The sequence below is a fragment of the Mauremys reevesii genome, linkage group 8 (assembly GCF_016161935.1).
Source record: "Mauremys reevesii isolate NIE-2019 linkage group 8, ASM1616193v1, whole genome shotgun sequence".
Classification (NCBI taxonomy): domain Eukaryota; kingdom Metazoa; phylum Chordata; order Testudines; family Geoemydidae; genus Mauremys; species Mauremys reevesii.
Window position 1 is genome coordinate 76,809,467 of NC_052630.1, and position 15,125 is coordinate 76,824,591.

At 45.0% G+C, this 15,125-nt stretch overlaps 1 protein-coding gene across 19 annotated transcripts in view; it reads left to right on the forward strand.

Moving 5' to 3' along the window:
- The window catches only part of HFM1 (helicase for meiosis 1), a 105,073-nt gene that overhangs the window by 24,863 nt on the left and 65,085 nt on the right, over positions 1-15,125 (forward strand). For 16 of the 19 annotated variants that reach the window (XR_005583993.1, XM_039486101.1, XM_039486100.1 and 13 more), the window contains 7 exons: positions 21-104; positions 1,303-1,380; positions 1,531-1,692; positions 2,733-2,933; positions 3,023-3,111; positions 12,952-12,995; positions 13,580-13,681. Coding sequence is in view for 18 of the 19 variants with exons in the window: in XM_039486101.1 (XP_039342035.1) it covers positions 21-104; positions 1,303-1,380; positions 1,531-1,692; positions 2,733-2,933; positions 3,023-3,111; positions 12,952-12,995; positions 13,580-13,681 (760 nt within the window). In the remaining variant the exon portion in view is untranslated. The remainder of the gene's footprint in view (positions 1-20; positions 105-1,302; positions 1,381-1,530; positions 1,693-2,732; positions 2,934-3,022; positions 3,112-12,951; positions 12,996-13,579; positions 13,682-15,125) is intronic. The other 3 variants (XM_039486107.1, XM_039486118.1, XM_039486108.1) reach the window with 2 other exon arrangements.

Consider the following 15,125-nt stretch of genomic DNA (forward strand, 5'->3'; position numbering starts at 1 on the left):
GAAAAATGACTTTCTGACAGGGAAGCAAAGGGAAGCCACAAGAGCGGTCATGCGACTCTCTCCCCAGCAGTATGTTTTGGGTGCCCTGGGCCACCGGCAGAGAGGTAAATCACTGGGGGGCAGGAAGCAGTACTGGGGAAGACCTGGCTGGTGTCTCCTACCCTGTGCGGGGCTCAGCTGCTAGTCCGGGCTGGGCTGGGGAGGATGGGACTTCCTCTTCCCTTGCATGGCATCTGGGGCCAGGTCAGACCCACCCCCAGATTTATCCCCTGGCTGCAGGAAGCTCTGCAAACTCCCTCTCCCACTTTCTGCAACCATCGCTCCTCAGCTGCAGGGGCAGGAATCCCTATACAGGTAGCTGCTCGCCCATCCACCCAACCCCCATGCATCCAGAACCCGTCAGACCCAGACCCTCCCACCAAGCCTCACCCACTGAACTTAGAACCTCCCTCCCCCAATTAGCCTCACTCCCCCTGCACCTGGACCACCACGACAAGCTACCTGCACTCAGATCCCCACCCCACTGAGCCCCAACCAGTTGCACCTGGATCCCCACCCCCACTGAGTCCCACTCCCCCAGCATCTGGCCCTCCACTGAGACCCATCCAGACCCCAACCACCTTCACCTGGACCCCCTGCAGAGTCCAATTACTTTGCACCCAAAAAACCCCAACAAGCTCCGATGAATCCAGATCCCCTCCACACCCAGATTCCCCACTGAGCTTCCCGCACCCAGATTGCCCCACACATAACCCTCTTAACCCACACCTGGACCCCCCCCCCACTAAGCCCCTCCACACTTGAATCCTGCCTTGCTGAGCCTGCCTGCCCACAACTGGTGCACCTGGCATGGAGGGGCAGGGTGTTTCTGGGGCAGGCCTGCTCCTTGCATTGTGTCAAGGTTGGGTGCAGCCTCACCGCTGAGTCCATGTCTGAGTGGGGGGAGCTGCACAGTGATTTCCAACCTCTGTGCAGTCAGTGGCCTGTGCTCCCCAATGCCATGCTGGAGTCTCCATATTTATTTGACAAATAAAATTTGCCGAATTTTAAAATATTATGCATAGAATTTTAATTTTTTGGTGCAGAATGCCCTCAGGAGTACTATATAAACAATAATTAGTAATAAAATAATAATGTGTCAAATGCAAAATAAATAGCATTAGTTCATCAGAACTTTACAGTTTTTTTATCATAAAAATTTGGTCATGTTTAAGGTCTCTCTCTGCTACTACTTTTGGAATCTGTTTTTCATAATTTCTTCTGCCTCTTCTTCCCCCCCCACCTCCACCCCGCCCCCCCAAGGAAAAATGGGATAGCATGACTAGAAAATGGAGAGACAACTCTTTAGTCCAACTGGTACGACTGTTCCTCATTGACGAGGTAGTGATTTTTATAGTCTGTTTATACATGGAAAAAAAGAAAACTTTTAGGAAGTATAACAATGTTATATATTTATTTTAACATATTTGTGGGTTAGAATGCAAAAAGTAAGCAATGTTATCTCACAGATGTCTTTAAATATTTTAATAGGTACATGTTGTGAAAGATGAAAGCCGTGGTGCAACACTTGAGGTTGTAGTCAGTCGGATGAAGACTATACAGTCTTCTCTTTCACGTATCTCAGAGAATCCTGCCATGCTTACTCCCATGAGATTTGTGGCTGTTTCTGCAACAATCCCAAATGCTGAGGATGTAAGCGTTACAGTTCTTAATTACTTTTTTAAAAATATTTGTTCCTTTTACATCGGTTGTAAAAGCAGAAGTTCTTTAGACTATTCACTTCATTTGAGAATCCTGAGGAACTTCATTTGAGAAACTTATTTACTTATTCCCATAATACAAGAACTAAGGGTCACCAAATGAAATTAATAGGCAGCAGGTTTAAAACAAATAAAAGGAAGTTCTTCACACAGCGCACAGTCAACTTGTGGAACTCCTTACCTGAGGAGCTTGTGAAGGCTAGGACTATAACAGCGTTTAAAAAAGAACTGGATAAATTCATGGCGGTTAAGTCCATTAATGGCTATTAGACAGGATGGGTAAGGAATGGTGTCCCTAGACTGTTTGTCAGAGGGTGGAGATGGATGACAGGAGAGAGATCACTTGATCATTGCCTGTTAGGTTCACTCCCTCTGGGGCACCTGGCATTGGCCGCTGTTGGTAGACAGGATACTGGGCTAGATGGACCTTTGGTCTGACCCGGTACGGCTGTTCTTATGTTCTAAACTTAAATAAAGAAAAGTGAGTAAAGCTGTAAAATGAGCTTGACATGAATTTTAAAATAAAGTTGTAATTTCTGGGCTCTCAACTGAATGCTGCTGTCTTGATGAACACAGATACAACTTCTGGCCCCAACAATATGGAAATATCAACCAAAAATTGATAAAGTATTGACGTTTTGATATTTTTAATTACAATTTTAAGGGTGCTAACACAAGTCACAAAAGCCTGGGGACAGATTTTTATTTCAATAGTACCTGTGTAATTTGGAACAGAATTTGGTCTGCTCATTAGTGAAGAAATTATTTTCAAGTGTATTCATTCTTTTAGACATGACAAAAAGGACTTAACATGTAAACTCTCTTTGTCAACGTTATAGGGCATATGGGGCAGTAAAAATAGTTGCTTCCCAGTTCTTTATTATGTATGTGCTGTAGTTTGAAGAGAAGATGTATAATAACAGAGGCATTATTTTCAAGCATCATTTTAACTTGCTTCCTTGTTCTTTAAAGATTGCAGAATGGCTTTCAGATGGTATGAGACCTGCTGTATGTCTGAAAATAGATGAAAGTCATCGACCTGTGAAGCTTCGCAAAATAGTTCTTGGATTTCCCTGCAGTAGCAACCAAACAGAATTCAAATTTGACTTAACACTTAACTACAAAATAGCTAGTGTTATACAAACATACTCTGAACAAAAACCAACCCTTGTGGTATAATACATTTTTCTCTTAATGCTTTTGAAATTCTTGGTTTTCTTCTTAGTACAATTAATGCAAAAAAGGTATTTTCTTATTTATAGTTTTGTGCCACAAGAAAAGGAGTACAGCAGGCTGCTTCAGTTCTTGCAAAAGATGCTAAATTTATTATGACTGTGGAACAGAAACAAAGGTATATGTATATTTCTTGTAGTTGCTAACCATAGAAATGTAGAGCTGGAAGGGAATTCGATAAGTCATCTAGTCCAGTCCTTACACTGTGGCAGGGCTAAGTATTATCTAGACCATCCCTGACAGGTGTTTGTCTAACCTGTTCCTAAAAACCTCCAGAAACAAAGATTCCACACCCTCCCTAGATAACTTAGTTCAGTGCTAAACTACCCTTATAGTTTAGCAAGTTTTTCATAATGTCTGTCCTAACTCTCCCTTGCTGCAATTTAAGCCCATTATTTATTTTCCTGTCCTCTGTGGATATAGAGAACAATATATCACCGCCTTCTTCATAATAACCTTTTACATACACAAAGACTGTTAGGACCCTAGTCAGTCTTCTCCGGACTAAACAAACCTATTTTTTTTCAATTTGTCCTCATAGGTCATGTTTTCTATATCTTTAATCATTTTTGTTGCTTTACTCTGGACTTTCTCCAATTTGTCCACACCTTAACTGAAGGGTGGTGCCCAGAAATGGACAGAAGACTCCAGCTGAGACCTTATCAAAGCTGAGTAGAGTGGAAAAATTACTTCTTGTCTTGCTCACACCACTCCTGATAGTACATCTATTACTAAGTGTTTGGCAGCCGCAGCTGTACCAGAATTCTGATTGCTGGATCTCCAATTATATCACCCTGGAGTAAACCTGAGGGGCAAATATTTGCCTAATTGATAGACTGGAATGGGCTGAGGAAAGCCCCGAAGGCTAATTGTCTTATCCCAGTACGTAGAAAAGGCACAGGCAGGAAATGCTTAGAGAAGAAAGACACTGGTAGGCTTTTGAGAGCCAGAGCCAGAAGAGATATCAATGGGAAGATAACTTCTGTCTCCCCTCCTTGGCTCAGTGAGTTAAGGGCTGTATGCTTGTAAATGTAGAGCTGCACACATTTGTAAAGGTGGTAGGGAGAACACTGTATATAAATTGCATAAGTTGTTTGAACAGAATGTCTCTGTGCAGTTTGCATTTACAGAAGAGAAAGGAGCAGGATGCTACCCTTCACAACATCCCAGAATGATGTTTGCTTATTTTTTGCAACAGTATTACATTGTTGACTCACGTTTACTTGGTGATCCATTATAGCCCCCAGAACTTTTTCTGCAGTACTCCTTCCTAGGCAGTCATTTCCCATTTTGTATTTGTGCAACTGATTATGCCTTCCTAAGTGGACTACTTTGCATTTGTCTTTATTGAATTTCATCCTATTTATTTCAGACTTTTTCTCCAGTTTGTCATGATTATTTTGAATTCTAATCCTGTTCTCCAAAGCACTTGCAACCCCTCCCAGTTTGGTATCATCCACAGACTTTGTAAGTGGACTGTCTATGCCATTCTCAATCCATTTATGAAGATACTGAATAGAACAGGACTCAGGACAAATCCCTTTAGGACCCCACTCAATATGCCTTTCCAGGCTTTACTGTGAAGGATTGATAACTACTCTGAGTACAGTTTCCAACCAGTTGTGCAGGTTGGAAGTAGTAGGTTCATGTAGGCTGTAGTTTCCTAGTTTGCTTATGAGAAGATCATGTGAGATAGAATCAAAAGCCTTACTAAAGTCAAGGTATATCGCATGTTCTGCTTCCCCCCCTCTCCCCCCGGCTCCTTCCACAATGCTTGTTGCCCTATCAAAGGATATTAGGTTGGTTTGACATGATTTTTCTTGACAAAGCCATGTTGACTCTTACTTACCACCTTATTATCTTCTAGGTGCTTACAAATTGTTTGATTATTTGCTCCATTATGTTTCTGTGTACCAAAGTTAAGCTGACTGGTCTATAATTCTGTTTGCCCTTATTCTCCTTTTTATAGATAGGTACTATATTTGACTTTTTCCAGCCCTCTGGGATCTCTCCCATCCTCCACTAGTTCTCAAAGATCGTAACGGTTCAGAGATCTCTTCAGACAGTTCCTTAAGTATACTAGGATGTATTTCATCAGGCCTTGCTAACTTGAAGATACCTAATTTGTCCAAGGCCTTGTCTACACTACAGAGTTTTGTTGACACAAGTTATGCCAATGATCAAAAACCACTATAATTACATCCCTTTTGCATGTTCACACAATGCTGCTTCTGTCGGTGGAGCACATCCATAGCTGGTGCTCTAGCATTGACAGTGAGAGCAGTGTGCCATGGATAGCTATCCCACTGTGCTACTTGCCACCTTCTGCAGCTAGAAGTTTTGGGAGGGATCATAAGTGGATCACAGTCGAAGTTCCCTCTAAGCTGTGTGGCCACACAGCAGGCTATCAAGGGCCACGTGGGCGGGGAGAGGTGCCTCTCCCCTGGCCCCAGCCCTGGAGTTGCCATGGCCAGAGAGAGGCACCTCTTCCCCAGCCCCAGAGCTGCCATGGCCGGGGAGAGGCACCTCTCCCCTGGCCACAGGTTGCTACAGCAAGAGAGGACTGGGGGGAGTCCTCTCTTCCCGCTGCAGCCCCGGGGCAGCCTGCACCCCCAAACTTTTATCCCTGGCCCTACCCCAGAGCCTGCACCCCCCAGCCAGCGCCCTCACCACCCCACACCCAAACCTTCTGCCCTAGCCCTAAGCCCCTTCCTGCACCCCAAACCCCTCAGCTCCACCCCCACCACACATCACCTCCATATTGGTGCACATAACAAAATTTATTCTGCACATGGATGTAAAAAATTAGAGGGAACATTGTTCACAGTGCATGATGGGTATGAGCTCAACGTCCCATGATGCAGTTTTTTATGTCCCAGCATTCCATGGGCTTCTGACTGAGTTTTGTGCCATTTTTCAACGGCTACTGTTTACTGCGGGCCTGCCATGTCTGCCTGAAAGGATGGATCCTGCACTGCTCTCTACTTTTGTGGTCGCTGTTATGAACACTTCGCGGCTAGTCATGCCGTATATCATAAGCTGAACAGGAATCCTAGGTGCCTGACCTGCTATGTGCCTTGGAAAGAAACAACATCAGATTACTTTTGGCATTCAAATATAGCAATAGTAAAAATAGGAGCAGCTGTGCACAGTGGACTGTCTCTTTGGGACTCAGGAAACAAGCACTGAATCGTGGGATCACATTGTTATGCGGGTCTGGGATGACAAGCAGCCACTGTAGAACTTTCAGAACAGAAAGTCATCTTCCTGGAACTGTGAGAGCTGCCCTTTTGGTGAAGAGGTGTGTGGTGATCGCTGTGTGAAAGCTGGCAACTCCAGACTGCTACCAGTCACTTGCAGATCAGTTTGGAGTTGGGAAATCAACCGTTGAGACTGCGTTATCGCAACTGTGAAGAGCCGTTAATCTCATCCTGCTATGAAGGACTGTGACACTTGGAAATGTGTGTGAAATAGTGGATGGCTTTGTGGCACTGGGTTTCCCTAACTGCAGCGAGGTGATAAATGGCATGGATATCCCAATTTTGGCGCTGGACCCTCTTGCGATGGAGTACATCAATAGAAATGGGTATTTCTCTATGGTATTGCAAGTGCTTGTAGATCACTGTGGTCATTTCATTGACGTCAGAGAAGGTGCATGACATGCATCTTCAGGACTGTACAGAAAGCTGCAAGCAGGGACTTTCTTTCCAGACCAGAAGATTCCAATGGGGGATATTGAAATGCCCATAGTGATCCTGAAACACCCAACGTACCCCTTACTACCACGTCTCATGAAGCCTTACATAGGAAACCTGGGCAGCAGCAAGGAGCACTTCAACAATAGGCAGAATGACTGTTGAATGTGTGTTTGGCAGATTAAAATCTTGCAGGCACTGCCTTTATGGCAGGTTAGACCTAAATGAGGAAAATATTCCCATGGTCGTAGCAGTTTGCTGTGCTGCATAGTATTTGTGAGGTTAATGGGGAAAATTTTCCCCCAGAGTGGAATGTGGAGGAAAATTGTTTGGTGGCTGATTTTGAGCAGCCAGGTACCAGGGCTATTAGAGGGGCACAATGGGGCACTATTTGAATCAGGGAGGCTTTAAGGCACCATTTTAACAATGAGCACTAGTAATGTGACTTTCTATAAAGCACTCTGCCACGCTTTGTCAATTTCCCACCTTGCAAGAAAATGTTGATTAATTGCTTCCTGACCATGATTTGTAGTCTGCAAATATTACAATTGCCACTGTGTATTAATTCTAGCAGCAACCATCGTGTGTAGGAGACAAATAAAGATTATCTTTCAGCGGGTGTGTTTTTATTAAATATCAATTAACAACACCCAGAAAACACTTGGTTGAAAGGGAGATAACAGTGAAGGGCAGTCTCCTGATGTAGACTCTCATAGCTTTTTGTAACTCCAGCTATAATTTTGGAACCCATTTGAAGGGATGGAATCAATGGGGTACTGCGACAGGCTGGAAAGATGCAAGGAAGATGTGGGAGAGGTTTGTGGAGGGCATGGAAAGCAGTTCTGTATGGGCTGCAGGGAGGGACAAGCACACATGTATTAGGCCTGCAGTAAGAATAGGGACTCCAACATCTCTCTATGCACCTCCATCACTTTTGTCAACTGCTTCTGGCCCATTAAAATTTACTCCTGACTCTCCTTCTTGTCCTGCCTCTCTCTCTTATCATTTTCATTTACTGGCTCTTTCCATGCCCGGTGTCCATGTTTTTCTGCACCTGAGGATTGGAGCACCTCTTGAAATAAAGCAGGACTATTTTTTCAGCAGAAGAAATGTTGTAATGTGTACTGTTTTGTTGACGAAAGCTGACTTTTTTCAACCAAACTCTGTTGTGTAATCCTTGGGGCTGGATTAACTTTTTGTGGGCCTGGTGCCAAACATATTTGTGGGCCCCCATGGGGCAAGCTGCAGGGGGGTGGGATGGTCAGTCTCCAGAGTGTAGGGCGGGCTGGGGGCAATGAGGCACAGTGCAGTGGGAGCAGCCCAGCAGGAGGACACTGTTTACAAACCTGCAGCTGCCAGACCTGTGCTGCCAGCATGCCCCTTCCCTTTGGGGGCAGGCCCGCACCACTCCAGCCCCTGCCTAGTGCCCCACGCTTATGCCCAGCCCCCGTTGCCCAGAGACCTCTACCACAGATCGTTATGCCCAGCCCCCACCCCTCCCAGAGGCCTTCCCTGCTGGCCTCTCACCACAACTGCACAGCACCCTGCACACCACACCGCCCACTCAGCGCCCCCCACCCATAGACCTCCCCACTGCCCACCACCTTCCTCACAGCTGCATGGCACCCTATATTCCTCAGGGGATTCTGCACCAAAAAATGTAAAATTCTGCACACAATATTTTTAAAATTCTGCAAATGTTATTTGTCAATAAATAAATGTGGAGGCTCCACCATGGCAGTGGGGAGTACAGGCCACTGGTTGCATGGAGATGGGAGATAACCCTGAAGCCTCCCCGCAACCCAGTACTGGGACACAGAAGTGAGGCTGCACCCCACGCTGACAGTGCAAGTGCCAGGCCTGCCCCAGAAACACCTTGGGGCCCTGCCCCTCCGTGCCAGGCGCACCAGGTGTGGGAGAGCAGGCTCATACCGGCAGTAGGATCCAAGTGCAGAGGGACTTGTTGTGGGGGGTCCAGGTTGGGGTAAGAAAGTTCTCTGTGCAGCAGTCTGGGTGCGGGCGGCTCAGTGTGAGATCTGAATGCACAGAAGCTCATTGAGGGTTCTAGGTGCAGGGGCAATGGGACTCTGCAGGGGATCCAGGTGAAGGTGTTTGGGACTTAACAAGGGTTCATTTGGGTGGGGGTCCAGGTGCAGGTTGGGGCTCAGTAGGGAGGGCATCGGGGGGCTCATCGGGGTGGTACGGATGCAGGGGAGGTGGGGCTTGTCAGGGTGAGGGTTTGATGGACCTGCTTAACAGGGGAGCCCCAGCTTCTGCCAAGGGGATGCCACATGCTGGGCTCCAGCTTCCCCCCTGCCCCCGCTTCTCTCATCCCATACCCCTTCCCTTCCCCACTGCTCCATCTTCTCATCCCACCTGCTTCCTTCCACCCTGCCCCTGCTTCCCCATCCCCATCCCATGCCCCTTCCTTCTCCACTGCCTCTTTCCCCCTAGCCAGAGCCTGCTCCTGCCCTTCCCCACCATAGACATTCACTGTTGAACAGAAAACAGGATGGCTCCCAGCACACAGAAGGGGAACTCAACCAGCACTAGGACCCAGAAAGTGGCATCTTCTGAGCAGCACCCTCTTTTTTCAGTTAGGCAGCTCTGCACTTGCAGAAAGGGGAGGAGGCAGTGGCATGTGAGTCCGTGTGTCCCACACCTTGCCTCTGTTTGGGGGCACTGCCCCCCAAACTAATGGGTGTTCTCAGCTGCCACCCCCTTCCCTTTGCGTCTCGATCACCTGTGAAAGGGAAGCAAAGAAATCTGCAGGTGATCTGTTTTCATTCCCCCATGAGTATGCCACAGAACCCCCACTGCCCAGTGTCACCCACAGACCCTCCAGAGACCCACTCCCCCATGCCCTTCCTGCCCCCCAGCCACACCCACCGGCCTGCTTGAAGGGACTATGTCCATGCATGGGCTGAGCCTGCACCACTTCTTGGACTGGTCAGGGATCCCTCTGGCCCCTTGGAAGTGGCACAACCAGCCAAGACAGAGTTGGAGCCTAGCCTGCACTGGCCAGGCTTCCTCAGGACCCACATGCCTGGAGGGGCCCGGCCCACCACTCACACATCAGGGGTTGGGCGGGAGAGAGGGGGGTGAAGAGGAGTGAGCGGTGGGTTGGGCCTTGTCCAGGTAGAACCCAGGCAGAGTGGGTTGAAGGCAGACATTGGGGCCCCTTCGGAATGCGGGCATGGCGCCACTGGTACCATGGTAAACCCAGTACTGTTTGTAATTCTTAACTTGTTCTGTCCCTGTTTTAGCCTAGGTAGATGAAGTCTCCAATGACCACCAAGTCCTGTGCTTTGGATGATTTAGTTAGTTTTTAAAAAAGCTTCATCCCCCCTCTTCTTCCTGGTTAGGTAGTCTATTGTAGAGCCCTGCTATGACATCACACTTGGTTTTTTTACCCCTTTTATCCTTACCCAGAGACTTTCAACAGGTCTGCCTCCCAATTCTACCTCAGCCTCAGTGCAAGTGTATACATTTTTGATATACACCTCCTCCCTTTTTTCCCTGCCTGTCCTTCCTGAACACATTGAAACCTTGTTTTCCAATATTCCAGTCATGTGAATTATCCTACCAAGTCTTTGTGATGCCAGTTATGTCATAATTGTGATTATTCACTAGTATTTTTAGGTTTTCCTGTTTATTCCCCATACTTCTTACATTAGTATTCAGACATCTAGAAGGGAAATCTAATGAGCGTCTTATATTCCCTCTTGTCTGTCCTTTGTCCCTGCTATAATAAAAGCAGAGGTGTATTCTAGCCATTCTATGGGCCATGTCAAGAGGGTTTGTGGGTTCAATACAATTTCTAGTAGAGAGGTATCTATATCTCAAAATCATTATTGCAGTTGGCCACCTTGCTGGGAAATTTCACTAGTGGCCAGGGACTGAATGGACCATGCAGACTGGATTGTGGAATTTCTCGCCACTAGAATGCTCTCTGTAGAATAGGGTTGAGATACATTTATAGGACTGTGTAATCCAACTTGCATTTCTGTTGACTGAGCTATACTTATTTCCTCTAAATAAAGGAATCTCTTTTTGAAGGATGTCTTTTGGGTACTTTTCATGAACATTAAATGCATTTAATATTTTAAATTACCTGTTTTCTGAAGAATAAAAACATTAATTTCCAGTGAGCCTGCAAAGACTTACACATATGAATAGTCCCACTGGATATGGTTTTGTTGAACTACTCACAGATACACATGCCTAATTTAAGATACTGTAAGTCTTTGCAGGATCAAGTCCTTAGTAAACACAGTCCTAACTTCTGTTAGTGATTATTTATTTCACCAGGCAGTTGTATCAAAGCTACATTTTCATTTGTACAAGTCCTGTACAATAATAGGAATAATAGGAGCTGTGTGTCTTGTTCAATGCATTTATTAAAGCCCAATTCAAGAAGGATGCTTAAGAATGAGTTTAATTCCCATTTTAAATCAATGGGATTTCAAGCACATGCTTAAGTGTTTTCTGTAAAATTGATGGACATTTGCACATACTTAAGTACTTTCCTGAATTGAGACCTACATGTATATTTTAAAACAGTACTTACATTAAAGTTTATTTGAAGGCTGTTTTTTAAAAAAAAACAGATTTCAAATGGATCTTGAGATAATAATTATGATACAATTCTGTGTTCAGAATTTCAAATGCTATTAAACAACTATTAGGAGCCTTCTATATTAATGTCTGTTTGAGAAGTTCTTGAAACTCTTTGAGCCCAGTCACTAGTATTATTACTATTTATTATAATTAATTAGTCAAAACTCTCATTGAAATCAGAGTGGTTTGAAGAAGTGACTAGAAACTTTGCTTGAGAAAGTACTGCAAGATTATGTCCATAAATGTTTCTTCCCCAAGTCTAAATTAATCAATATTCAAAGAATATTGACATGAATAGCCCAACATTCATGAACAAGCTTACAATGCACCCAGTATTTTTACTGTGGGAAAATAATCAGATCCAAGTTCTTCAATACTTATTCAGGGCCATATGCTCCTCTTCATTTAGGTTGATGTAGTGGAGAGAAACCTGCACAAAGTAAGTGAGATGCAAAAGAAGAGTCACTCTTTAGCATTCTCTTTCTTTCCCCAAACCTATGGAAGCTATATTAGAGAACTATGATGTTGGGACTCATAGTGAACTCTCATGAGGTTGGTCAGGAGGGGGTCTGATCTGGTGAAGCTGATAGTCAACTACTCATTGTGGCATGCTGTCCTCCCAGATTGGTGGAAACATTCCTTACAAATCTGTAGTTGCTTTAATGCCACCCATTAGAAGCCCCATAAACTCATGTTGCTGCTGAGGGTGATTGTCGTACAAAAGGGAGGGATCAGTGAATGAGGGAAAGTGGCCTCAAAGAACAGTGTGAAGGGGCAGTTGTTTGTTAGTGGATCCTTGGCAGATATGCAGTTTGGAGGTTACTCTCCGTGTTTTCTCCACGGCTCTCTTCATAGAGTTTCTGTCACTCACTGTCATCCTCTTGTAGATTTTTACCATGGGAGGGTGCAATAATAAAATTTAGGTTTTGCCTATAAGGAGGGTTATTGTTTGGCAACCTGGGGTGTAAAATGTACAGTACACTTGCCTGCTGTGTACTAAATTGTATGTGGATCTGTTTCTGTGCACTAAAACTCCCATAGTGCTCTTTGGCTTACTGCTGTTTGAATCAGCAGTAAGTGAAAGTGCGCTACAGAACTTTGAGTATGTGGTAGCAGAGTCCACAGGGTCAGTTAGTGCATGAAATGCTGCAGTGCTGTAGACTTACAACCCAGTTTCCTGGATATTAATTCTCTATTTAAACATACAGACATTACTCAAACAATGGGAGATTTGCCTGAGTTTAGATTACAGGATTTAGTCCTCTGAAAACAAACGGCTGTTAGTTTCAAGTATCCAAAAGGTAATTATAACTGAGAAAATAATTTAAAAATTATGCCATATACATTGACAGTGACCTTTTAGTATTCTAAAATGTAGATATGAAATAGGATTGTATTGAAAAACACAAGGATGTGACAGAAATAAGGACAAATGAATTTAAACAGAAGAATAAATCTAATGACTCTTAATGAGTGTAACTGCTGGAATCAAAGTTTAATGTCATTAGGCAGAGTTCTTCATAGGATATCATTGTGCTTTTTAAAAAACACAGTATGTCTTCATATTGTATATAAATTAGTAAAAATGCTTTATAGTTTTGGGTTTAAAAACTACTTATTATTTTTGTTTCATTTTTATGTAGATTACAAAAGTGTGCAAATTCAACAAAAGATACCAAAGTGAGAGGTAAGTACAACAACATAGGCAATGAGTTATATGAGCCAGTGGTGCCCGTGCTCCACCAATATTTAGGAAGCTGGGCCTACTGCACTTTGGGGGTCCCTGTGCTTCAGGGGGACGCAGGGTCCAGGACGGCCTGGGGGGTTAGTAAGCGACCCGGCCCCAGTGTGCCCCACTCTGCTGCACCCCACCGGCTCCCGTTGTTGCTCGGAGGGGGGTGGAAGCTGGAAAGAGGCAGGGCAGGGGCTTGGGGGAAGGGGTGGAATGGGGATGGGGAGGGGCCAGAGCAGTGGTGGGCTGTGGCTGGGTTGCTTGCTGCTGCCAGTGCCAGGCCCCCCACTAATTCCCCAGGCTACCCTGGATCCCCCATCCCCCTGAAGCGTGGGGCCCCCCAAAGCATGGGGCCCCGGGCAGTTGCCCCAGTCCGTCGTATGAATGGGATGGCTCTGCGTGGACCCATTCTGGGCACCACCAAAAATTATACAAACCTGGCACCCATGTACAACAATGCTAATTTTTGCCAACATGAATTAATAATACTTGCTTGACGAAAGATAGTAAAGGCAATGGATATAATATTTCTTTTTCAGATCTTTTAATGTGTGGTGTGGCTTATCATCATGCTGGTATGGAGCTATCTGATAGAAAAATAATTGAAGGAGCTTTTACCAGGGGAGACTTACCAGTACTTTGTAAGTAAACTTAAACATTTGAAAGTCAAAATGTTGTTACTATATTTTTTCTTTTTAAATATAGTGAGGGGATTCGTATTTGGAAAAAGTAAACGTTATGATTCTTTCACTTATTTTTATGTCATGAAATCCATGATGATAGAGAGTATGGTTCTGAAGCCTGTATACGAGTAGGTCAATTTGTTTCAATAAGTATTTAGGACATTTTAAGTGCTATTACAGTATAAATGATACTAATATTCACATGAGGCTGCATGTCTGGGCCTGTACTTTAGGGTTTGATCCTGCATTCCTCTTGCATTCATAACTCCCATTAACTTCAGTTTTTCTTTTCCCTTCAAAAATAAATTCTGGTCAGAATATTACTTCTTCATTGAGGAAGAATAATACCAGTTGAAAATGGAAAACCAACTCTTTAGTTCTAATCATGTTATCCTATTCTTCGTAGAGAAAATGGATTGAACATGTGAAAAATATTATCTAAATATGACCAAATTCTTCAAGTAAATCAACACACTTGTGATTTACTCAGGGGTGAAAGTTACTTAAAGGACTTACCGGTACGCAGGGAAGCCAGGCTCCTGGGCAAGGTGTGGGGCAGCTCTGGGCCCTGGAAGGGGCAGAGCCTCGGGCAGAAGGGGCAGGGCTTACTTTCAACTCTGGATTTACTAATATGTCTTTTGTGTTTGATGCTGTGTGATGGGTGGCCAGACATAGTAGTCAGACCCTAAAGTCCGCAGTTACAAGACAGGAGTCAAGAATCAGTTGAGTTGGGACACTGGGAGATCAGAATCAGGAGAAAAACTAGAGATCAGAACACGAGTCGGGAACTAGAGTCAGACTGGGTCCAGATACCAGATGTAAGGATCCGTGGACTAGAACCTAGGTCTGCAGATCCTGGGATAGCTCACAGTACCACTGGGAAGGCTTGCAGAGCCCATCCAGGGAGCATTGTGGAAAGTAGGCATCACAGGAAGTACCTCCCAAATGACCCAGAGTGAGAGTACCCTGCAGCCCTCTGATTGATGAAGCACACTATTTAACCCAGGTGGGTGCCCCAGGAAGTTATCTGGGCAACCACAGAGACTTCTGGCCTGCTGCAACTCCAGACTTCACCTCATCTTCTAATCTCTGGTCTCTGACTCTAGCCTGACCATGACTCTTGCTTATTGAACCCAGCTGTAGCAATTCCTCTGATCCCTGTTTGTTGACTTTCATCCTTGACATGTGGACCCCAGCCCAGCTGTGATTGTTAGGCAAGACTGCCTACACTCTGGTCCCTTACACCAGGGAGTCAGGAGCAGGAGACAAAATGGAGGTCAGGAACTACCAGTCAGGGGCCAGGAGTTAAGCAGGTCAGATTGCCAGGAGATCAAGCTGGGGAAGCACGAGTAGGTAGTAGGGATTGGGACAAAGCAAGGGGGTGGAGCCTCGTTGTTCAGAT